This window comes from Argopecten irradians, chromosome 4 (genome assembly GCF_041381155.1).
Source record: "Argopecten irradians isolate NY chromosome 4, Ai_NY, whole genome shotgun sequence".
In the NCBI taxonomy this organism is placed as follows: Eukaryota; Metazoa; Mollusca; class Bivalvia; order Pectinida; family Pectinidae; genus Argopecten; species Argopecten irradians.
This window is the reverse complement of record NC_091137.1, coordinates 18,871,742-18,897,899: the sequence shown is the minus strand read 5'-3', so window position 1 is coordinate 18,897,899 and position 26,158 is coordinate 18,871,742. Positions and strand designations below refer to the sequence as shown.

The 26,158-nt window shown below is 33.5% G+C and overlaps 2 protein-coding genes across 2 annotated transcripts; both read left to right on the top strand.

The window, feature by feature from the left end:
• Window positions 1-6,073: 6,073 nt before the first annotated feature.
• LOC138320841 (endoplasmic reticulum chaperone BiP-like) lies at window positions 6,074-11,378 on the top strand. The gene is made up of 7 exons (XM_069264097.1): window positions 6,074-6,238; window positions 6,769-6,911; window positions 7,363-7,594; window positions 7,976-8,217; window positions 8,572-8,962; window positions 9,448-9,597; window positions 9,846-11,378. The coding sequence occupies exons 2-7, from the start codon at window positions 6,781-6,783 to the stop codon at window positions 10,665-10,667; spliced, it is 1,968 nt and encodes a 655-aa protein (XP_069120198.1). The 5' UTR covers window positions 6,074-6,238; window positions 6,769-6,780; the 3' UTR covers window positions 10,668-11,378.
• Window positions 11,379-18,467: 7,089 nt separating this feature from the next.
• On the top strand, window positions 18,468-23,424 carry LOC138320840 (endoplasmic reticulum chaperone BiP-like). The gene is made up of 7 exons (XM_069264096.1): window positions 18,468-18,627; window positions 19,158-19,300; window positions 19,752-19,983; window positions 20,364-20,605; window positions 20,743-21,133; window positions 21,606-21,755; window positions 22,004-23,424. Exons 2-7 carry the CDS (start codon window positions 19,170-19,172, stop codon window positions 22,823-22,825), a joined length of 1,968 nt encoding a protein of 655 aa, XP_069120197.1. The 5' UTR covers window positions 18,468-18,627; window positions 19,158-19,169; the 3' UTR covers window positions 22,826-23,424.
• Window positions 23,425-26,158: the final 2,734 nt, after the last annotated feature.

The following is a 26,158-nucleotide window of genomic DNA, read 5'->3' as shown; positions in this document are numbered from 1 at the left end:
AAACCAGAGATTTGTTGATAAATCGGCCATATATACTTTTGATCATTAGTAAAAATAACACGGGCCATGAGTTTATAACCAATATACGAAAAAGATCAGATTGGTTTTAAAATGGACAGTAGAGTAGTTCTGATAGATACATATGTATTTATAATTTATATCTACTTGAAACGGTTTGAGGGACTGATGAAATTTTGAACCTTAACAAAAATATTTACATTGTAATGATCGGGCATATTAGGGTTACCATAGAGTAAAGTGTTAATATCATAGTCATGGGGTAGGTTTCTGAAACATAGCATTCTTGTTTGTTGGTAATTTAGACAATGGAGAAGGAAATGTTCAGAAGTTTCGTCAGATTGGTTACACGAGCAGCGAGGACTAACTTCAAGATTACGACGATATAGATGAGAGTTTAGAGAACTGCAATGCATTCTAAGACGGGAGTGGTGAATCTGGCCGTGCCTTGTTTTACAATAATAATAATAGAGAGGGACAGCTAGGATATCAGTATTAAGGAAGTGTTTGAGACAGGTAATAGATGGATTAAATTTTTATAATGTCCGGAAGCGAGTTCCTACGGCGGCGTATTAGGGCCACTATATAATTTAATTTATCTTGTACGTACAAGTTAGTATCTTGTACGTACAAGTTAGTATCTTGTACGTACAAGATAGTATCTTGTACGTACTAATTTGTATCTTGTACGTACAAGTTAGTATCTTGTACGTACAACTTAGTATCTTGTACGTACAAGATAGTATATTGTACGTACAAGATAGTATCTTGTACGTACAAGTTAGTATCTTGTACGTACAACTTAGTATCTTGTACGTACAAGTTAGTATCTTGTACGTACAACTTAGTATCTTGTACGTACAACTTAGTATCTTGTACGTACAAGTTAGTATCTTGTACGTACAACTTAGTATCTTGTACGTACAAGTTAGTATCTTGTACGTACAACTTAGTATCTTGTACGTACAAGTTAGTATCTTGTACGTACAACTTAGTATCTTGTACGTACAAGATAGTATCTTGTACGTACAACTTAGTATCTTGTACGTACAAGTTAGTATCTTGTACGTACAAGATAGTATCTTGTACGTACAACTTAGTATCTTGTACGTACAAGTTAGTATCTTGTACGTACAACTTAGTATCTTGTACGTACAAGATAGTATCTTGTACGTACAAGTTACTATCTTGTACGTACAAGATAGTATAATGTTGAAACTCTCGGATTAAAGGCTGTGGCTGATTTACTGTCACCATGGTATCGCATGAAGCTATACGTATATTACTTACCCTTTGTATAAGCCAAAGGGAAAAAAGAATACCCTTGCGACATGTTGTGGAGTTGTAATGCTGTGATAAGTTTCCGAACATATAGATGTAAATGTTTATAACAGAGTATTAACTATGATCATCATTTTGACAATAATTGATGTGTGTATATATGTCTAATAAACACAAAAACATATATGAAATAATTTGTTTTGCTTTTGTTGTCTGTGCAATCAGTAAATCATTCGAATTAGGGCATAATGCCTAAAATTGTTTTCGGAGACAGTTAATTATTTTCAATACTACTATTTGAAGTAAAATAAATGCTCAAACTTTTCCAATAATGGCACAAGTGTGTGAAGTATTTAACTTTTATTACTAGAAGAAAATTACGTATTTGTTTGCTCCTCTTTTTAATAGATAAAACTTATCATTCATCGGAGATGTATCATATCCATTTTATCACTAAATGTATCTTGTTATAAAAACAAGCGACTATACAGTTTCCTCGGAAGGAACTATACAGTGTCAGTTTCAAAATAATGCAAGTGACTATACAGTTTCAACTCATAATCCGGCAATTTCATATTACGATTGTGAAAAAGATATTGTCCTCATTAATATATATCTATATTTTTAATATTGTCAAATAAGTTTATAAACCTGTGATCGTACTTGAAGCAATGCAAATTAGACCGACTATCTTTAATTACGAAAAATATCAGGCGGGTGACTCAATTCTGCGGTGATGAACAGCAGTTCAACTCAACTTGTATGTACAAAATACTAAGTTGTACGTACAAGATACTATCTTGTACGTACAAGATACTATAAGTTGTACGTACAAGATAGTAACTTGTACGTACAAGATAGTAACTTGTACGTACAAGATACTATCTTGTACGTACAAGATACTAAGTTGTACGTACAAGATACTAAGTTGTACGTACAAGATACTATCTTGTACGTACAAGATTCTATCTTGTACGTACAAGATACTAAGTTGTACGTACAAGATACTAACTTGTACGTACAATATACTAACTTGTACGTACAAGATACTAAGTTGTACGTACAAGATACTATCTTGTACGTACAAGATACTAAGTTGTACGTACAAGATACTATCTTGTACGTACAAGATACTAAGTTGTACGTACAAGATACTATCTTGTACGTACAAGATACTAACTTGTACGTACAAGATACTAAGTTGTACGTACAAGATACTATCTTGTACGTACAAGATACTAACTTGTACGTACAAGATAAATTAAATTATATAGTGGCCCTAATACGCCGCAAGTTCCATAGACAGAAGAAGGCAGAAAGGAGTCTTTGCAAAGGTTTTGTGCGGCATGGAGGTTGATAGAAAGATCGGCTCCCCATTGTGTGTATGAAATGAATATTACGGACGACGAGCTGGGAGCATGCTAGTTAGGTAAGGGGGGCACTGACCATGAACAATCTGATGGACTTTAAAGATGCTCCACCGCCGACAGAGCATAAGTGATATTCATCATTTGAACAATAATTGGTGTTTAATCGAGTATATATATGTCAATTAACACAAAAAAATAATATAAAATAATTTATTTCGCCTTTAGTAATGCGCAATCATTACTTAATTCCATATAGGAAATATAGTGCCACGGGATTTTTTCAGGATGTAATTAATTCTTTTTTTTGATATTTCTATCTTGATATAAAATTAGAAGCTCAAACTTTTCACTGTGTGGTAATGGGTATAAAGTAAGTAACTTTCGTAACCGAAGAAAAATACTAAATCGTCTGCTCCTGTTATTGACAGTGAAAAAATATCATTTGTCATCGGTGGAGCCTCTTTAACGATTTTGTGTTTTCGCCTTCTATTCATAAGTGTATCTAATCCAGATTCTGTATAAAATCGATCATGACTAGTGAGTTTGGTGGCACCGGTAATGATCCTAGCTGCTTCAAGTTGAATGTTTTCTAAAAGATTACTTTGTCCAACTGTTATATTATCCCAGACAATATCTCCAAAAATAGGGGGTCCGTGTGCTTACTTTTTTGCCCAATATCTGTTATTTTTCAATAGTTTAGAGTAAGAAATAAAAGCGCTAAATATCATTAAATGTTAAAATATAGTGAAAGAAACCCGTATCATTTCACACTACAATTTAAGCAAAAAATGGTAAAACTTTGGGTCTACTCAAAGCGAAAAAAGGCACATTTTCAAAATGGTCGCAAAATGGATCAGTTCTTAAAATCCCTGTATAAAAATCTACTTAGAAGACTTTTTTTTGGACAAAAGCAACTCGCAGCTCTTGCTGTTTTCAACTTCCCCAGTAGATTCTAAAAATTCAGTCTCTTGTCAGTTTAGCAGAAAGTAGATAAGCACATTTTTCAGAGACAAGGTAATATTATCATATTTACACGGAAAAAATCTTTATAAGTATGTTTGATTGACCATAAAACATACTAAAATCAGTAAATTACAATCTAATTAATATTGCTATCAACTACAAAATTGAATTGTCGTAGAACAATTAAAGAAAGATGGATACTTCCATAAAATATCTATGGAGAAAATATTGTAAACAATGCTATACATGTATTTAAGAGAAGACATAGAAAATTAAAGATGAAAATAAATTCATGCTAAAATGATATTGATATAACGTCTGTTTTGATTGGATTATTTTCATGATCTAATCCCCGTTAGATTCATAGAAATTTATGACCTTGTTGTGGCGACGTCGAAGACAGTAAATGGTTACATGGCTTCCAATATTTTCAGATGCCGATCTCGACGAAAGCATGTCATTGACAGTGTAAATGGGTTGAACATAATGAATTTCAATGTATGAAATATAGAAGAAGTGATTCAAATGTACAACAGATTTAGCATTTCAGTCAGTTGTTCATAATAGGCCTATCGTGGGATCGGCTGACAAACTGGACACGGTTCAGCAGATCCAGGATTTTTGCATAACTTGCCAGTAGTTCTGTATTTTTCTTACTTTTATTCAGAAAACACTATGTAAATCCCAAAATATCCATTCGAAAACATCGTAAGCCTCATCTTTTTTTTATCTAGGCCAATCGACCCAGAACGTTTTGTGTTTAATTCATAAACACAGATTTAAGTGGACATTATTTAATTGCATTGGTATCAAACCATAATAATCTCAGAAAATAATCAATATATGCTTAAACTTAGGTGTATGGTCACAACACTTTTTGCGTCTATGGCGAATTGTAGCTGTCGATATTATAAAACATTTCATAATGAACTGCTACAAATTACTTGACATAATTAAAAAATGAAGACGTTTTGTTTTGATAAGCGATATTGCAATGTCACGAATCTGTTAAACGTTTCAATCAAAACTAAACCGAAACTTCCAGTGCAAATCTTATGAACCGGAACGTTTCGATTACTGGTACGATCCTGTCACATTCAACAGACTTACCAACTATGCAGCATATGTACCCAAACTAATATGTATTAGTCATTGATACGTCACACATTAACTTTTCACTTGTTGAATTACAATACCATTATATAAACCATATTTTCCAATCCCGCTGACAATGTTTAGTGATGACGAAAGGCTCTCATTTTATCAGAAGGTTTAGGTCAAATTATATTTCTCTATACACTGTATATGTATTGTGAAAACTGAAGAAAAAGTATGAATCTGTGAAATAAAAATGTCCCAAATGTGTAAATTTACCTTCAACTGATGTCAACAAATAGAAGTATAAAACATACAGCATACAAATGTCCATGTATACACGTATTTTTGTTGTTGGTAATTTGATTTATGTTTATATGTATGTATGTCATATGTGAATAATTTTGTGTTATATAATGTGTTAATATTTCATAATTATAAATAAATAAATCATGTCTTTTGCAGGGAATAAAAAAAAAATTATCTATCTATCCATCTATCTATCCATCCATCCATCCATCCATCCACCCATTTATTCATTATAGAAAGGGCTTAAAACTTGTACACATATGAAATGTATATCTTAGGTTTTTGTATACAAGGATCAAAACCCATTTATTCGGCTGAACTCTAACTATATTTATAATTTATTGACCATAATGATTTGACGGTCAACAGAAATCACAAATGAATTTAGATGGGTTTAATAATTAATCCATATAAGTTATTAAAGTATCATTTCATTAATGTAAAACGATATTACTTCTGCAAGATACCACTGATTAACCCTTTCGATTGAGTCCATGTTGTTATTTAACTTGAAATCACTTGAAATGTCGTTCATGTAATTCATTTAACACTAGTCTATATAAACAATAATATACTTCGAGCCAGTGGTTTATATCTATGAAATTCACATCTGTCTCCTTATTTTATCATGTTTTTTTTATTGTTTAGAGAAAATTATTATTTTAGTATCATTTTGATAACATTGTTTATAACATTACTACAACCCTACAACGACCAAAGGGAGATAATCCTGACAAATCTGTTTACAGCTGACGCAATAATAGAGAAAAGTTATTATACTTTGCTAAAGGCAACGTGTAACTAAACTACCATGAAAGTAATATACACAAAACGTAAATAAAATGTCATACGCAGAATTCTTATCTACTATGACACGCCTACTTAACTCGTATCAAACAATTAGAACACTAGATTTCATCATATTAGTGTGATTTGGCCAATCAGGAACACCCCAGTCTCCCTACAACATCACCATAGACTAACTGACACGACACACAGGTACTGTCTTATTCTGGGACACATAGCGTATAAATACACTAATATGTATTTACACAGACATACTCTTCTAAACAGAATAACAATTAATTAAAACACGACGGTACGGAGACTTTACTAGACGACTATCATACAATACATAGGAGAAACATTGACTGAAAACAGTACATACAGAAGTCGCTTGAATAACAACAAGGAGTACAAGGGTAAGTATCTATTGTAATAAATGTAGGGATTTTTTTTAAGAATAAAATATTTCTCTTAGTCTGAATTATCCTGCCGTTAAATATATATGCACAGAACGATAGAAAAAATAGGACTATATTTCAAGAATTATGTTGAACAATGAAAACAAACTGTTATAAATGTAATTTATGGGTTATCAACAACATTCATTGACTAAAATATGTATGACTATATGATACGGTCATTTCATATAGCGAATACATTGGTATATTGATTGTCCCATTAATTATATATTTAAGACCTAGGCTTACAACTGCACATTCAAAATCTTATAAAACAGTACTATAGAAACATTAATATGTGTTCAAGAATATGCATTTTTTTCGTGTTTTATTCAAATAAATAGTAATTATAATGAATAACAAAAGAATAATGCTAGACAATAGAACATCACTATGCCATTAACAATTGACACAAAACGATTTATCACATTTATATTCACTAATAAAGAATATCTTAAATTATACTGTATACATATAATTACTCATAGGAACCGAGAATTATGACGAACAGAGTAGCTCTATGTTCCGCCGTTTTGGTGATGATGGCTGTGTCAGCAGCTGTAGCTGATGGCGGGAACACGAACGACGTCGGGACGGTGATAGGTATAGATCTTGGCACCACTTATTCATGGTAAGTTTAGGGGTTCACAAAGGGCAGTTAATACATTAATATCAAATAGAAATAAAGATAAAGCTGCATTATATAGCTTTTAATTTTTAATGTACCATCAGTGAAACTTCAGATTACCTTTATTCTGTATATCGTGTGGCAAGCTACTGAAATACATGTAACCCTAATAAATCGAAATAAGCGTTCAGAACAGAGAGTGATTTGTATCAAAGATAAACTTTAAAATACCGGCAGATTGCATTAAAATAGTGTAAATTGTATACTTTAGTCGATCACTTGTAAGAAGAGTCTTTGACTCAAACTGTTATCGACATGAAATATTCAATTATTATTAAAACCTCTTTTTTTAATTGGACTAGATAAATTTGTTCATATTGAATTTTGCACAATTATTTCATACATATATTTTAGAATCAGGCCGCTGTTAAGATTAACCAAATTTTACTTACAGTGTTGGTGTGTTTAAAAATGGACGTGTAGAAATCATTGCCAACGACCAGGGAAACCGTATCACACCTTCTTATGTAGCATTCACCAGTGATGGAGAGCGTCTGATCGGAGACGCAGCAAAGAATCAGCTGACCAGTAATCCTGAAAACACCGTCTTTGATGTCAAACGTATGATTGGTCGTACCTGGGACGACAAGTCTGTACAAAATGACATCAAGTCATATCCTTTTAAGGTATGGTTATTTTTAACATCTTTGTCATCTTAATAGAATATTTCTCCGATATAAACAATAAATCAACCCTAACGTAAGACAATATAAAGTATTTTTCATTTGTATGCAATATCGTTGAAATATTCATATGAAGTTTTAATAAAAACTGATTTTATTTCTTTAAATATTTAACAACAAACGTTAACGGTTTTATTATCTTAAGTAAAGCATTAAAGAAATATTGTCCTCTCCAAAAATACAGCAATCAATGTTTAGGTATATTTAGGTAAAATTAGACATGTTAGTTTTAAATTTATAAAATTAAGATTACTTTTATTCTCGGTGGTTATCGTTGGTAATCTAGTTAATTATAACTCTGACCCAATCAAATATTACTTCCAGGTGACAAACAAAGGAAACAAGCCACACATACAGCCGTCTGTGACTGGGAAGACCTTTGCCCCAGAAGAGATCTCCGCCATGGTGTTGTCTAAGATGAAGGAGATAGCCGAGGGGTATCTGGGGGAGACTGTACATAACGCCGTCATCACAGTACCAGCCTACTTCAATGACGCTCAGAGACAGGCCACCAAGGACGCTGGTGTCATAGCTGGACTAAACGTCATGAGGATCATCAACGAACCGTGAGTGTTAACTGATAGGCATCACACATAGTGTCAATAGTACACGTATTCTATTATCAATTGAAACATTTTGAAAATGGGAAATATACCACCTTCTCGTTTTACTGACAGTTGATTATAGCATATCATAATAATTGTTACAATTCCAATGCTATCACATAGCATGACTCTAAATGACTTTAAAATTTCTATAATACTTTTTGGACCGCCACTATCAATATTTAGATATAAATTTGTAATTTGAATACATATTACATACATTTGATGACGTTCTACTCAAATTGAAGAGTAGACGTAAAGTCGTAAGCTGAATAAACCACATGACATAAATATAACATTCTATGACTATTCCAGAACCGCCGCTGCTATCGCATTCGGCCTAGATAAACAGGACTCGGAGAAGAACATCCTTGTGTTTGACCTTGGAGGTGGTACGTTTGACGTGTCAGTACTGACCATTGACCAGGGCGTATTTGAGGTGCTGTCCACCAATGGAGATACACACCTCGGAGGGGAAGACTTTGACCTTCGCGTGATGGAACATTTCTTCAAGGTCATTAGGAAGAGAACTGGTAAAGACATTCGCCATGACCCGAGAGCCGTACAGAAACTGCGTCGTGAGGTGGAGAAGGCCAAAAGAGCTCTGTCCTCCCAGCATCAGACCAGAATTGAGATCGAGTCCCTGTTCGATGGTGAAGACTTTTCTGAGACACTCACCAGGGCCAAGTTTGAGGAACTCAACATGGTAAGTAATGCAAATCATTTTGAGACTTAAAAACAAGAAAAACAAGGATGGAGCAACAGGCGAAGTCAACGTAACCTGTATTCATATTATAAACATATATCTTGGTTGTAAGTTGTTGTTTTGTTTTCATTTGTATAATGATAAGTATTTTGGTTCATAGGTTTTGAACACGGCTTTAGTGATATATACAGTAGGTGTTCAACACCGCCGATGAGTCTTTAAAGAACGAAATAGCAATTACCGGAGACGTCTTTCTCAATTTCACATATTTGTGCGACTTAACTTGAGTCAAAGACGAAACAAAGTAGCATGATCAAAAATATTTAGTCATTCAATCGTATGTCATTTTGATACAGTTGATTACGGTTGATTACAAATCAAATATGTAATTTTCGTCAATAAAGACATTTAATTAGTCTTTTGACAAACAACACACTTTTTATATATTCTTAAATTTTATATTAAAATCATGATCTTCTTTGCAGGATCTGTTCCGAAACACACTGAAACCGGTAAAACAGGCGCTGAAGGATGCCAATCTGAAGAAGAGGGAGATAGACGAGATCGTAATGGTGGGAGGCTCCACGCGGATCCCGAAAGTCCAGCAACTCATCAAGGAATTCTTCGATGGCAAGGTACGGATAATATATCTGTTTGTCAATGTAGTGTTTAACATTAGAAAACATATCATTATATAATTCTATTAACTTTAGTTATGAAACAAATACATATGTAGGTTTGTAGCAATATAAACAAACATATCAATTTGACGAGCGAAAAAAATCTATCCTGTAACGTATTTGGATTGAAGCACACGTTTAGATGATTTAAAATTCTGTCTGAATGTGTTACATTACTAATTATAACCTTTACTGATTCCCAGGAGCCTAGTCGTGGAGTGAATCCTGATGAGGCGGTGGCTAACGGAGCGGCTATCCAGGGTTGCATCCTCAGCGGAGACGGATGTGGTAACAACTTGGTGGTGGTAGATGTGAATCCCCTTACCTTGGGTATCGAGACAGTAGGAGGTGTGATGACAACACTGATATCCAGGAACAAACCAGTCCCCAACAAAAAATCTCAAATCTTCTCAACAGCCGCCGATAACCAACCGTCCGTGACAATCTCCATTTATGAAGGCGAGCGAACCATGACCAAGGATAACCACTTACTGGGAAAGTTTGATCTTACCGGCATCCCACCGGCACCGAGAGGTATTCCTCAAATAGAGGTCACGTTTGAAATCGACGTGAATGGAATATTGAAAGTCACAGCTGAGGATAAGGGAACCGGAACTAAAAATGAAATCATCATTCAGAATAATAATGACAGACTCTCTCCTGACGACATCGAAAGGATGATCAAGGACGCTGAAGTATTTGCCGAAGAGGACAAAAAGGTGAAAGAGAGGGTAGATGCTAAACATGAACTTGAAAGTTACGTCTATTCTTTAAAAAATCAAATTGGTGATAAAGACAAACTTGGCGGTAAACTTAATGATGTAGATAAATCAGTAATTGGGGAAGCTATAGAGGAAACGATTCAATGGTTTGATAACCATTCAGATGCTGACACGGACGAATTTAAATCGCATAAGAAGGAGCTTGAGGATGTTGTACATCCGATCATGAGTAAACTGTACCAAAATGAAGGAGGAGCCCCTCCACCGCGGGAGGAGGATGACGATTATCATACAGATCTCTAAATCATAGATAGTTTCAGTAGTACTCGAGAATGTGTTCTTTTCATTGTGATTAGGCCCCAGTTTGACGTGCATTCTTTAAATCCTTAGGTTAACATTCTCCATAGGAAAGCATTACAAAAAATAAAGAGAACGTCTAAGTTAAGGAGTTTCCTTCACTTATGTGATCCTATGTGCTTTCACATGGAAAACTTAAGTTCAGAAATTGTGTTAAGTTGAGGAATGTTCGTAAAACTGGTCCATAGTAACTGATATTTTCTTTGAGCACCAGAGAGTGTGTTAATTTAGTTTAGTGTAAGATAATGAGTACATGAGATACATGGGAGTGTGTTCTTTTTAATTTAACGCTTGTTTTAGAATCGAGCTCATAATTTGTATGCTTATTTAAACTGGAATGTATTTTACTGATGCGATGTGTTTGAGTGTGTGGTTAACACGATGAAAAGTTATATACGGCTTCCATAAATCCTTAAAGTTACTGTGATATAAATTTCTATGAATGGTGGGTGATGTTTTTATATGATACTATATTTGATGTTTTGTACGATAAGTTATTTCATGATATATTTGTACTGATACATACAAATATGATTTTTTTGTTATATGTATATGTTATCAATATGATTGTTGTAAAAGTATTTATTCTCACTTATTTGTAAAATACATATACATATGATTGTTTTTATGTTAAATAAAAGAGCCAAATTTTCATAATATCTGTTTTGTTTTGTTTCGTATTTGATAAGGTTGTACACCTCTTAGAAGTCGAAATTTTCTGTTATCAAAACTTTTTTCTCATATAGATTTTTCGAAACAGGATTTCATACCATAGAATAAAATGGAAGAAAAACATGTCCGCGTTTTCGTTTTTGAGCCTTTGTCACTCAATGATACTTCATTGACAAAATATTGGATTTGATGGGAATTTTGCAGTTTTGAACATTTACACAGGAGATTAAAGCTACAATTTCCTAATGAGGTGTTTGATATGCATGGATGTTTGCAGAATTTATTTTCCAGTGGTCTTCTTTAAAAATACAGCAGTTATGATTATTAAGAATAGTATTTTTTTTTTCTAAGGTTTACGACCAATGCTACCTCTACCTCTTAATTTTGAGCAACAAAATGAACCATTTTCAGTTTTTTTGGCCAGATTTAACCTTTTATAAAAAAAAAGTTCTGATATTAATGTTTTGAAAATATTTTTCATGTCAATAGAGAAAAGGTTGCTCTTTCTAGCCAGGCAAAAAATAGGGGATCCGTGTGCTTACTTTTTTGCCCCATTTCAATATCTGTTATTTTTCAATATTTTAGAGTAAGAAATAAAAGTGCTAAATATCATTAAATGTTAAAATATAGTGAAAGAAACCCGTATCATTTCACACAACAATTTAAGCAAAAAATGCTAAAACTTTGGCTCTACTCGAAGCGAAAAAAGGCACATTTTCAAAATGGTCGCCAAATGGACCATTTCTTAAAATCCCTGTGAAAAAATCTACTTAAAAGAAAAATATTTTTTTTTGACAAAAGCAACTCGCAGCTCTTGATATATTCAACTTCCCCAGTAGATTCTAAAATTTCAGTCTCTTGTCAGTTTGGTTTAAACAATATTTTATTCAATTCAATAACGATACAGTACAGTATACATGTCAAAAAGGTTGGATACAGAAACAAGTACACTGTACTTATGTTAATTCGTCTCCATATATATATAAATTATAAGCAATAGAACAGTACTGATTTCAGAATGTTCAGTGTTTTGGTAGAGAAAGGGAAGGGTGCAGGGATTGATAAGAGAAATGGTGTTTATTTTTCAGCCATACAAAACCAGAGATTTGTTGATAAATCGGCCATATATACTTTTGATCATTAGTAAAAATAACACGGGCCATGAGTTTATAACCAATATACGAAAAAGATCAGATTGGTTTTAAAATGGACAGTAGAGTAGTTCTGATAGATACATATGTATTTATAATTTATATCTACTTGAAACGGTTTGAGGGACTGATGAAATTTTGAACCTTAACAAAAATATTTACATTGTAATGATCGGGCATATTAGGGTTACCATAGAGTAAAGTGTTAATATCATAGTCATGGGGTAGGTTTCTGAAACATAGCATTCTTGTTTGTTGGTAATTTAGACAATGGAGAAGGAAATGTTCAGAAGTTTCGTCAGATTGGTTACACGAGCAGCGAGGACTAACTTCAAGATTACGATGATATAGATGAGAGTTTAGAGAACTGCAATGCATTCTAAGACGGGAGTGGTGAATCTGGCCGTGCCTTGTTTTACAATAATAATAATAGAGAGGGACAGCTAGGATATCAGTATTAAGGAAGTGTTTGAGACAGGTAATAGATGGATTAAATTTTATAATGTCCGGAAGCGAGTTCCTACGGCGGCGTATTAGGGCCACTATATAATTTAATTTATCTTGTACGTACAAGTTAGTATCTTGTACGTACAAGTTAGTATCTTGTACGTACAACTTAGTATCTTGTACGTACAAGATAGTATATTGTACGTACAAGATAGTATCTTGTACGTACAAGTTAGTATCTTGTACGTACAAGTTAGTATCTTGTACGTACAAGTTAGTATCTTGTACGTACAACTTAGTATCTTGTACGTACAAGTTAGTATCTTGTACGTACAAGTTAGTATCTTGTACGTACAAGTTAGTATCTTGTACGTACAACTTAGTATCTTGTACGTACAAGATAGTATCTTGTACGTACAACTTAGTATCTTGTACGTACAAGATAGTATCTTGTACGTACAAGATAGTATCTTGTACGTACAACTTAGTATCTTGTACGTACAAGTTAGTATCTTGTACGTACAAGATAGTATCTTGTACGTACAACTTAGTATCTTGTACGTACAAGTTAGTATCTTGTACGTACAACTTAGTATCTTGTACGTACAAGATAGTATCTTGTACGTACAAGTTACTATCTTGTACGTACAAGATAGTATAATGTTGAAACTCTCTGTATTAAAGGCTGTGGCTGATTTACTGTCACCGTGGTATCGCATGAAGCTATACGTATATTACGTACCCTTTGTATAAGCCAAAGGGAAAAAAAGAATACCTTGCGACATGTTGTGGAGTTGTAATGCTGTGATAAGTTTCCGAACATATAGATGTAAATGTTTATAACAGAGTATTAACTATGATCATCATTTTGACAATAATTGATGTGTGTATATATGTCTAATAAACACAAAAACATATATGAAATAATTTGTTTTGCTTTTGTTGTCTGTGCAATCAGTAAATCATTCGAATTAGGGCATAATGCCTAAAATTGTTTTCGGAGACAGTTAATTATTTTCAATACTACTATTCTGAAGTAAAATAAATGCTCAAACTTTTCCAATAATGGCACAAGTGTGAAGTATTTAACTTTTATTACTGAAGAAAATTACGTATTTGTTTGCTCCTCTTTTTAATAGATAAAACTTATCATTCATCGGAGATGTATCATATCCATTTTATCACTAAATGTATCTTGTTATAAAACAAGCGACTATACAGTTTCCTCGGAAGGAACTATACAGTGTCAGTTTCAAAATAATGCAAGTGACTATACAGTTTCAACTCATAATCCGGCAATTTCATATTACGATTGTGAAAAAGATATTGTCCTCATTAATATATATCTATATTTTTAATATTGTCAAATAAGTTTATAAACCTGTGATCGTACTTGAAGCAATGCAAATTAGACCGACTATCTTTAATTACGAAAAATATCAGGCGGGTGACTCAATTCTGCGGTGATGAACAGCAGTTCAACTCAACTTGTATGTACAAAATACTAAGTTGTACGTACAAGATACTATCTTGTACGTACAAGATACTATAAGTTGTACGTACAAGATAGTAACTTGTACGTACAAGATAGTAACTTGTACGTACAAGATACTATCTTGTACGTACAAGATACTAAGTTGTACGTACAAGATACTAAGTTGTACGTACAAGATACTATCTTGTACGTACAAGATACTATCTTGTACGTACAAGATACTAAGTTGTACGTACAATATACTAACTTGTACGTACAAGATACTAAGTTGTACGTACAAGATACTATCTTGTACGTACAAGATACTAAGTTGTACGTACAAGATACTATCTTGTACGTACAAGATACTAACTTGTACGTACAAGATACTAAGTTGTACGTACAAGATACTATCTTGTACGTACAAGATACTAACTTGTACGTACAAGATACTATCTTGTACGTACAAGATACTAACTTGTACGTACAAGATAAATTAAATTATATAGTGGCCCTAATACGCCGCCGTAAGTTCCATAGGTCCACAGAAGAAGGCAGAAAGGAGTCTTTGCAAAGGTTTGTGCGGCATGGAGGTTGATAGAAAGATCGGCTCCCCTTGTGTTGTATGAATGAATATTACGACGACGAGCTGGGAGCATGCTAGTTAGGTAAGGGGGGCACTGACCATGAACAATCTGATGGACTTTAAAGATGCTCCACCGCCGACAGAGCATAAGTGATATTCATCATTTGAACAATAATTGGTGTTTAATCGTGTATATATATGTCTAATTAACACAAAAAAATAATATAAAATAATTTATTTCGCCTTTAGTAATGCGCAATCAGTACTTAATTCCATATAGGATATAGTGCCAGGGGATTTTTTCAGGATGTAATTAATTCTTTTTGATATTTCTATCTTGATATAAAATTAGAAGCTCAAACTTTTCACTGGTGGTAATGGTATAAAGTAAGTAACTTTCGTAACCGAAGAAAAATACTAAATCGTCTGCTCCTGTTATTGACAGTGAAAAAATATCATTTGTCATCGGTGGAGCCTCTTTAACGATTTTGTGTTTTCGCCTTCTATTCATAAGTGTATCTAATCCAGATTCTGTATAAAATCGATCATGACTAGTGAGTTTGGTGGCACCGGTAATGATCCTAGCTGCTTCAAGTTGAATGTTTTCTAAAAGATTACTTTGTCCAACTGTTATATTATCCCAGACAATATCTCCAAAAATAGGGGGTCCGTGTGCTTACTTTTTTGCCCAATATCTGTTATTTTTCAATAGTTTAGAGTAAGAAATAAAAGCGCTAAATATCATTAAATGTTAAAATATAGTGAAAGAAACCCGTATCATTTCACACTACAATTTAAGCAAAAAATGGTAAAACTTTGGGTCTACTCAAAGCGAAAAAAGGCACATTTTCAAAATGGTCGCAAAATGGATCAGTTCTTAAAATCCCTGTATAAAAATCTACTTAGAAGACTTTTTTTTGGACAAAAGCAACTCGCAGCTCTTGCTGTTTTCAACTTCCCCAGTAGATTCTAAAAATTCAGTCTCTTGTCAGTTTAGCAGAAAGTAGATAAGCACATTTTTCAGAGACAAGGTAATATTATCATATTTACACGGAAAAAATCTTTATAAGTATGTTTGATTGACCATAAAACATACTAAAATCAGTAAATTACAATCTAATTAATATTGCTATCAACTACAAAATTGAATTGTCGTAGAACAATTAAAGAAAGATGGATACTTCCATAAAATATCTATGGAGAAAATATTGTGAACAATGCTATACATGTATTTAAGAGAAGACATAGAAAATTAAAGATGAAAATAAATTCATGCTAAAATGATATTGATATAACGTCTGTTTTGATTGGATTATTTTCATGATCTAATCCCCGTTAGATTCATAGAAATTTATGACCTTGTTGTGGCGACGTCGAAGACAGTAAATGGTTACATGGCTTCCAATATTTTCAGATGACGATCTCGACGAAAGCATGTCATTGACAGTGTAAATGGGTTGAACATAATGAATTTCAATGTATGAAATATAGAAGAAGTGATTCAAATGTACAACAGATTTAGCATTTCAGTCAGTTGTTCATAATAGGCCTATCGTGGGATCGGCTGACAAACTGGACACGGTTCAGCAGATCCAGGATTTTTGCATAACTTGCCAGTAGTTCTGTATTTTTCTTACTTTTATTCAGAAAACACTATGTAAATCCCAAAATATCCATTCGAAAACATCGTAAGCCTCATCTTTTTTTTATCTAGGCCAATCGACCCAGAACGTTTTGTGTTTAATTCATAAACACAGATTTAAGTGGACATTATTTAATTGCATTGGTATCAAACCATAATAATCTCAGAAAATAATCAATATATGCTTAAACTTAGGGATATGGTCACAACACTTTTTGCGTCTATGGCGAATTGTAGCTGTCGATATTATAAAACATTTCATAATGAACTGCTACAAATTACTTGACATAATTAAAAAATGAAGACGTTTTGTTTTGATAAGCGATATTGCAATGTCACGAATCTGTTAAACGTTTCAATCAAAACTAAACCGAAACTTCCAGTGCAAATCTTATGAACCGGAACGTTTCGATTACTGGTACGATCCTGTCACATTCAACAGACTTACCAACTATGCAGCATATGTACCCAAACTAATATGTATTAGTCATTGATACGTCACACATTAACTTTTCACTTGCTGAATTACAATACCATTATATAAACCATATTTTCCAATCCCGCTGACAATGTTTAGTGATGACGAAAGGCTCTCATTTTATCAGAAGGTTTAGGTCAAATTATATTTCTCTATACACTGTATATGTATTGTGAAAACTGAAGAAAAAGTATGAATCTGTGAAATAAAATGTCCAAATGTGTAAATTTACCTTCAACTGATGTCAACAAATAGAAGTATAAAACATACAGCATACAAATGTCCATGTATACACGTATTTTTGTTGTTGGTAATTTGATTTATGTTTATATGTATGTATGTCATATGTGAATAATTTTGTGTTATATAATGTGTTAATATTTCATAATTATAAATAAATAAATCATGTCTTTTGCAGGGAATAAAAAAAATATTATCTATCCATCTATCTATCCATCCACCATCCATCCACCCATTTATTCATTATAGAAAGGGCTTAAAACTTGTACACATATGAAATGTATATCTTAGGTTTTTGTATACAAGGATCAAAACCCATTTATTCGGCTGAACTCTAACTATATTTATAATTTATTGACCATAATGATTTGACGGTCAACAGAAATCACAAATGAATTTAGATGGGTTTAATAATTAATCCATATAAGTTATTAAAGTATCATTTCATTAATGTAAAACGATATTACTTCTGCAAGATACCACTGATTAACCCTTTCGATTGAGTCCATGTTGTTATTTAACTTGAAATCACTTGAAATGTCGTTCATGTAATTCATTTAACACTAGTCTATATAAACAATAATATACTTCGAGCCAGTGGTTTATATCTATGAAATTCACATCTCTCTCCTTATTTTATCATGTTTTTTTCATGGTTTAGAGAAAATTATTATTTTAGTATCATTTTGATAACATTGTTTATAACATTACTACAACCCTACAACGACAAAAGGGAGATAATTCTGACAAATCTGTTTACAGCTGACGCAATACTAGAGAAAAGTGATTATACTTTGCTAAAGGCAACGTGTAACTAAACTACCATGAGAGGTATATACACAAAACGTAAATAAAATGTCATACGCAGAATTCTTATCTACTTTGACCCGCCTACTTAACTCGTATCAAACAATTAGAACACTAGATTTCATCATATTAGTGTGATTTGGCCAATCAGGAACACCCCAGTCTCCCTACAACATCACCCATAGACTAACTGACACGACACACAGGTACTGTCTTATTCTGGGACACATAGCGTATAAATACACTAATATGTATTTACACAGACATACTCTTCTAAACAGAATAACAATTAATTAAAACACGACGGTACGGAGACTTTACTAGACGACTATCATACAATGCATAGGAGAAACATTGACTGAAAACAGTACATACAGAAGTCGCTTGAATAACAACAAGGAGTACAAGGGTAAGTATCTATTGTAATAAATGTAGGGATTTTTTTTAAGAATAAAATATTTCTCTTAGTCTGAATTATCCTGCCGTTAAATATATATGCACAGAACGATAGAAAAAATAGGACTATATTTCAAGAATTATGTTGAACAATGAAAACAAACTGTTATAAATGTAATTTATGGGATTTAACAACATTCATTGACTAAAATATGTATGACTATATGATACGGTCATTTCATATAGCGAATACATTGGTATATTGATTGTCCCATAAATTATATATTTTAAGACCTAGGCTTACAACTGCACATTCAAAATCTTATAAAACAGTACTATAGAAACATTAATATGTGTTCAAGAATATGCATTTTTTTCGTGTTTTATTCAAATAAATAGTAATTATAATGAATAGCATAAGAATAATGCTAGACAATAGAACATCAATATGCCATTAATAATTGACACAAAACGATTTATCACATTTATATTCACTAATAAAGAATATCTTAAATTATACTGTATACATATAATTACTCGTAGGAGCCGAGAATTATGACGAACAGAGTAGCTCTATGTTCCGCCGTTTTGGTGATGATGGCTGTGTCAGCAGCTGTAGCTGATGGCGGGAACACGAACGACGTCGGGACGGTGATAGGTATAGATCTTGGCACCACTTATTCATGGTAAGTTTAGGGGTTCACAAAGGGCAGTTAATACATTAATATCAAATAGAAATAAAGATAAGGCTGCATTATATAGCTTTTAATTTTTAATGTAACATCAGTGAAATTTCAGATTACCTTTATTCTGTATATCGTGTGGCAAGCTACTGAAATACATGTAACTCTAATAAATCTAAATAAGCGTTCAGAACAGAGAGTGATTTGTAGCAAAGGTAAACTTTAAAATACCGACAGATTGCATTAAAATAATGTAAATTGTATACTTTAGTCGATCACTTGTAAGAAGAGTCTTTGACTCAAACTGTTATCGACATGAAATATTCAATTATTATTAAAACTGGTTTTTTTCATCGGACAAAAAAAATTTGTTCATATTGAATTTTGCACAATTATTTCATACATATATTTTAGAATCAGGCCGCTGTTAAGATGAACCAAATTTTACTTACAGTGTTGGTGTGTTTAAAAATGGACGTGTAGAAATCATTGCTAACGACCAGGGAAACCGTATCACACCTTCTTATGTAGCATTCACCAGTGATGGCGAGCGTCTGATCGGAGACGCAGCAAAGAATCAGCTGACCAGTAATCCTGAAAACACCGTCTTTGATGTCAAACGTATGATTGGTCGTACCTGGGACGACAAGTCTGTACAAAATGACATCAAGTCATATCCTTTTAAGGTAGGGTTATCATTTTCACATCTTTGTCATCTTAATAGAATATTTCTCCGATATAAATAATAAATCAACCCTAACGTAAGACAATATAAAGTACTTTTCATTTGTATGCAATATCGTTGAAATATTCATATGAAGTTTTAATAAAAACTGTTTTTTTCTTTAAATATTTAACAACAAACCTTAACGTTTTATTATCTTAAGGTACGCGGTAAAGAAATATTGTCCTCTCCAAAAATACAGCAATCAATTTTTAGGTATATTTAGGTAAAATTAGACATGTTAGTTTTAAATTTATAAAATTAAGATTACTTTTATTCTCGGTGGTTATCGTTGGTAATCTACTTAATTATAACTCTGACCCAATCAAATATTACTTCCAGGTGACAAACAAAGGAAACAAGCCACACATACAGCCGTCTGTGACTGGGAAGACCTTTGCCCCAGAAGAGATCTCCGCCATGGTGTTGTCTAAGATGAAGGAGATAGCCGAGGGGTATCTGGGGGAGACTGTACATAACGCCGTCATCACGGTACCAGCCTACTTCAATGACGCTCAGAGACAGGCCACCAAGGACGCTGGTGTCATAGCAGGACTAAACGTCATGAGGATCATCAACGAACCGTGAGTGTTAACTGATAGGCATCACACATAGTGTCAATAGTACACGTATTCTATTAATCAATTGTATCATATCAGACGTAAAGTCGTAAGCTGAATAAACCACATGACATAAATATAACATTCTATGACTATTCCAGAACCGCCGCTGCTATCGCATTCGGTCTAGATAAACAGGACTCGGAGAAGAACATCCTTGTGTTTGACCTTGGAGGTGGTACGTTTGACGTGTCAGTACTGACCATTGACCAGGGCGTATTTGAGGTGCTGTCCACCAATGGAGATACACATCTGGGAGGGGAAGACTTTGACCTTCGCGTGATGGAACATTTCTTCAAGGTTATCAGGAAGAGGACTGGTAAAGACATTCGCCATGACCCGAGAGCCGTACAGAAACTGCGTCGTGAGGTTGAGAAGGCCAAAAGAGCTCTGTCCTCCCAGCATCAGACCAGAATTGAGATCGAGTCCCTGTTCGATGGTGAAGACTTTTCTGAGACACTCACCAGGGCCAAGTTTGAGGAACTCAACATTGTAAGTAATGCAAATCATTTGGAGACTTAAAAAACAAGAAAAACAAGGATGGAGCAACAGGCAAAGTCAACGTAACCTGTCTCCATATTATACATATATCTTGATTGTAATTTGTTGTTTTGTTTTCATTTGTATAATGATAAGTATTTTGGTTCATAGGTTTTGAACACGGCTTTAGTCACATATACAGTAGGTGTTCAACACCGCCGATGAGTCTTTAAAGAACGAAATAGCAATTACCGAAGACGTCTTTCTTGATTTCACATATTTGTGCGACTCAACTTGAGTCAAAGACGAAACAAAGTAGCATGATCAAAAATATTTAGTCATTCAATCGTATGACATTTTGGTACATTTGATTACGGTTGATTACAAACCGAATATGTAATTTTTGTCAATAAAGACACTTAGTTAGTCTTTTGACAAACTAAAATTCTTAAATTTTATATTAAAATGATGATTTTCTTTGCAGGATCTGTTCCGAAACACACTGAAACCGGTAAAACAGGCGCTGAAGGATGCCAATCTGAAGAAGAGTGAGATAGACGAGATTGTACTGGTAGGAGGCTCCACGCGGATCCCGAAAGTCCAGCAACTCATCAAGGAATTCTTCGATGGCAAGGTACGGGTAATATGTCTGTTTGTTAATGTAGTGTTTAACATTATAAAACATATCATTACATAATTTTATTAATTTTAGTTATGAAACAAATACATATGTAGGTTTGTAGCAATATAAACATACATATTATTTGACGTGCGAAAAAAATATATCCTGTAACGTATTTGGATTGAAGCACATGTTTAGATAATTTAAAATTCTGTTCTGAATGTGTTACATTACTAATTATAACATTTACTGTTTCCAAGGAGCCAAGTCGTGGAGTGAACCCTGATGAGGCGGTGGCTAACGGAGCGGCTATCCAGGGTTGCATCCTTAGCGGAGACGGATGTGGTAACAACTTGGTGGTGGTGGATGTGAATCCCCTGACCTTGGGTATCGAGACAGTAGGAGGTGTGATGACAACGCTGATACCCAGGAACAAACCAGTCCCCAACAAAAAATCTCAAATCTTCTCAACAGCCGCCGATAACCAACCGTCCGTGACCATTTCTATTTATGAAGGCGAGCGGACCATGACCAAGGATAACCACTTACTGGGCAAGTTTGATCTTACCGGCATCCCACCGGCACCGAGAGGTATTCCTCAAATTGAGGTTACGTTTGAAATCGACGTGAATGGAATATTGAAAGTCACAGCTGAGGATAAAGGAACCGGAACGAAAAATGAAATCATCATTCAGAATAATAATGACAGACTCTCTCCTGACGACATCGAAAGGATGATCAAGGACGCTGAAGTATTTGCCGAAGAGGACAAAAAGGTGAAAGAGAGGGTAGATGCTAAACATGAACTTGAAAGTTACGTCTATTCTTTAAAAAATCAAATTGGTGATAAAGACAAACTTGGCGGTAAACTTAATGATGAAGATAAATCAGTAATTGGGGAAGCTATAGAGGAAACGATTCAATGGTTTGATAACCATTCAGATGCTGACACGGACGAATTTAAATCGCAGAAGAAGGAGCTTGAGGATGTTGTACATCCGATCATGAGTAAACTGTACCAAAATGAAGGAGGAGCCCCTCCACCACGGGAGGAGGATGACGATTATCATACAGATCTATAAATCACAGATAGTTTCAGTAGTACTCGAGAATGTGTTCTTTTCATTGTGATTAGGCCCAGTTTCAAGAGCATTTTTAAATTCCTTGATATAAGATTCTCCATAGAAAACATCACATAAGTTAAGGAACTTTCCGTCACTTATGTAATGTTTTCCCAGAGGATATTTACGTTAAGGGATTTCCCTAAGTTAAAGAATGTTCGCGAAACTGGTCCCTGGTTACTGATATTTGAGTACCAAAGAATGTTCATTTAATGTGGAGTAGAATATATGAGATACATTAGAGTGTGTTCATTTTAATTAAACGTTTGTTATAGAAACGAGCTCGTAACTTTGTGGTCTTATAAATGGGGATATATTGTATAAATGCGATGTGTTTGAGTGTGTGGTTAATTTATTAACGCCTTTCATAAAGCCCAATGTAACTGTGATATTAATGTCTATATATGATACTATATATACTATATCTGGTGTTTGATACGAAAAGTTAATTAAGCATATATTTGTCATTTAAATATGAATTTGTTCTTATATTTAAGTATTACCAATATGTTTGTTATACATGTATTTTTATGTGAAATAAAAAAGCGAAATCTTAATAAGATCTTTTTTCTCTTTTGGTACCCACTGCAAATTTTATGTAACGGAGCGATTCGATTACTTGTACGACCCTGTCACATTCATCAGACTAATCAACCAGGCACCATAAATACACTAATGTGTATTAGTCATGGTAACGTCACATATAAAAATCACTTGTTGATCATGAGTTTTAATTCATTACATAAACCATACTTTACAACCCGAGGAAAAAGTTAAGTGATGACGAAATACCTCCATTTTTATCTGAAGGGTTAGGTTAAATGATATGACTTTATATATAGCAACATTAATAGAATCTATGAAAATAAAAATGAGGTACAATGTCCAAATGTGAAAATTTACCTTACACTGATGCCTAAAAATAGGTGATGTCCATTTATACCAGTATGTTTGTGTGGGAAAATTGATTTAGGTGTAAGTATATATATGTGATTTGTATGCATGTTTGTGTTAGATGATTTTTAATATTTGATGATTATATATAAATAAATAATATATCATGCAGGAAATAAAGACTCATTCTTCCATTCATCTAGACATTACTTAATAGTTGTACATGTACAAAATGTATATCTTAGGTTTCTGTATATAAATTAAGGATCAAAACACATCTATTCGGATAAACTCTGCACTGTATTTCTTATGTATAGATGATGTTGGTTACCAGATATCATAAATGAATATTGTGTTGGGTTATTACAGACTCTTATAATCTAATGTGAACAAACATTTCAGTAATATAAAACGTCCTACCTTTTTGCAAGACATCCATGGCGTTGTTTAAGGACTAAAGTTGCTCAAATTAACCTATGTATAGATCTAACTCCTTTTGATACAAGATTGTTCCTACGGCCAGTGCTATATATCCATGCAATTCATATCAGTTCCTTTTTATGCGTTTTCTATTGTTTCGAATAAATTATTATTTTAGTACACTATTGATAATCATTGTTTATAACTTGTTAGTCCGACATATTATTACAACTCTACAGCGACCAAAGGGAGATAATCTTGACAAACCTGTTTACAGCTGACGCAACACTAGAGACAATTTAACTAGATTGGGTCTTCTCGGGTTATGACTACCCTAGATAGTCATATACACAAAACGTAAATAAATCATACGCAAAATTCATATACTTTGACACGCCTACTTAACTCTTTTCAAACAATTAGAACACTAGATTTCATTATTTTAGTGGGATTTGGTCAATCAGGAACACCCCAGTCTCCCTACTACATCACCAATAGAATAACTGACACGACACACAGGTACTGTCTTATTCTGGTGCACAAAGTGTTTAAATACACCAATATGTATCTACACAGACATACTCTTCTAAACTGAATAACAATTAATTAAAACGCGACGGTACGGAGACTTTACTAGGCGACTATACAATACATAAAGGAAACGATAGCTGACCATATTGGAGGAAACATTGACTGAAAACAATGCATAGCCGAGAAGTCACTTGAATAATTATAACAACCGAAGTATAAAAAGGTATGTTTCTTCTGCTATAAATGTAAAGAATTTTAGAAAAGATATTTATAATATTATCTTATTTTATCGTGATTTTACGTAGTTTACCATTGTCATCCTTGGTAATCCTGGTTGATTCTGACCTATCTGTTAAGAAATGCAACTACTGTATGTCGTGTTGCGCCGTGACCAATCCGCACCAAACCGTAATGTTCCTTATCAATTACGTAGCTGAATCGCATAAACACTTAGTTAAACGTAACAAACCTTTGGATACTTGTTAAGTTCGGGTTAATACGGTTGTGATAGGGAGTAACACGGTTCAGTACATTCTAAAACGGTTAAGAAGGGACAAGGATTGTTCGAACCGTAGTCAAATTTTGAACATGTTTAATATTACTGATATTTTCTTTGAGCACCAGAGAGTGTGTTCATTTAATGTGGTGTAGGATAATGAGTACATAATATACATAAAAGTGTATTCATATTTATTTAACGTTTGTTATAGAAACGATCCCATAACTTGTATGCTTGTACAAAGGCGATGTGTTTAAAGTAATTTATTAACGACTTTCATAAAGCCTTAACGTAACTGTGATATTAATTTAGGCCATGGGCTTTATGCCCAGTATACGCACCCGGTGATGTTTGGAAACCAAATGAAGGTATAACAATTATTCTCTTTTGCATTTTTATAAATAACTGTTTACTAATAATAGTTTGCTGCATCAAGTCAAATATGAAAACTTTGCTAAAAAGTTACCATTTTTGAGCTTAATATCCGATTTTTTTTTCATTTCCTGCGTAGAAATCACTGCATATATTGGATAATTTAAACCGTATCTGAAATAACATTTTTGCTATATTCTACTTTAGTTTTGAGTCAGCTTATGGAAAGCTTCACATTAATACATTAATACAGTAAGTTCTAAATTATTCATCGCCTAATGTAACACTACGATAAGTTTTCCATCATCTTGTATGTAAAGAAAAATTGGGTTAATAATTACAACTAACATAGATCAACAGTCCACGAGATGTGTTTTTATCACTGCCCTCATCACGTCGATAGCCTCACGCTTATTGGATAAGATCACGTGTATAACATCCTTCATCAGATTAATAAGTGCTCTACTTCCTATCTTCTATAATTACTTTCTCCCGGAAAGATATATTCCTATTGCATGGCATGAAGAATACTTTATCAACCACAAAACATGCAGCTTTATTTGAAGTGTAAATATCTC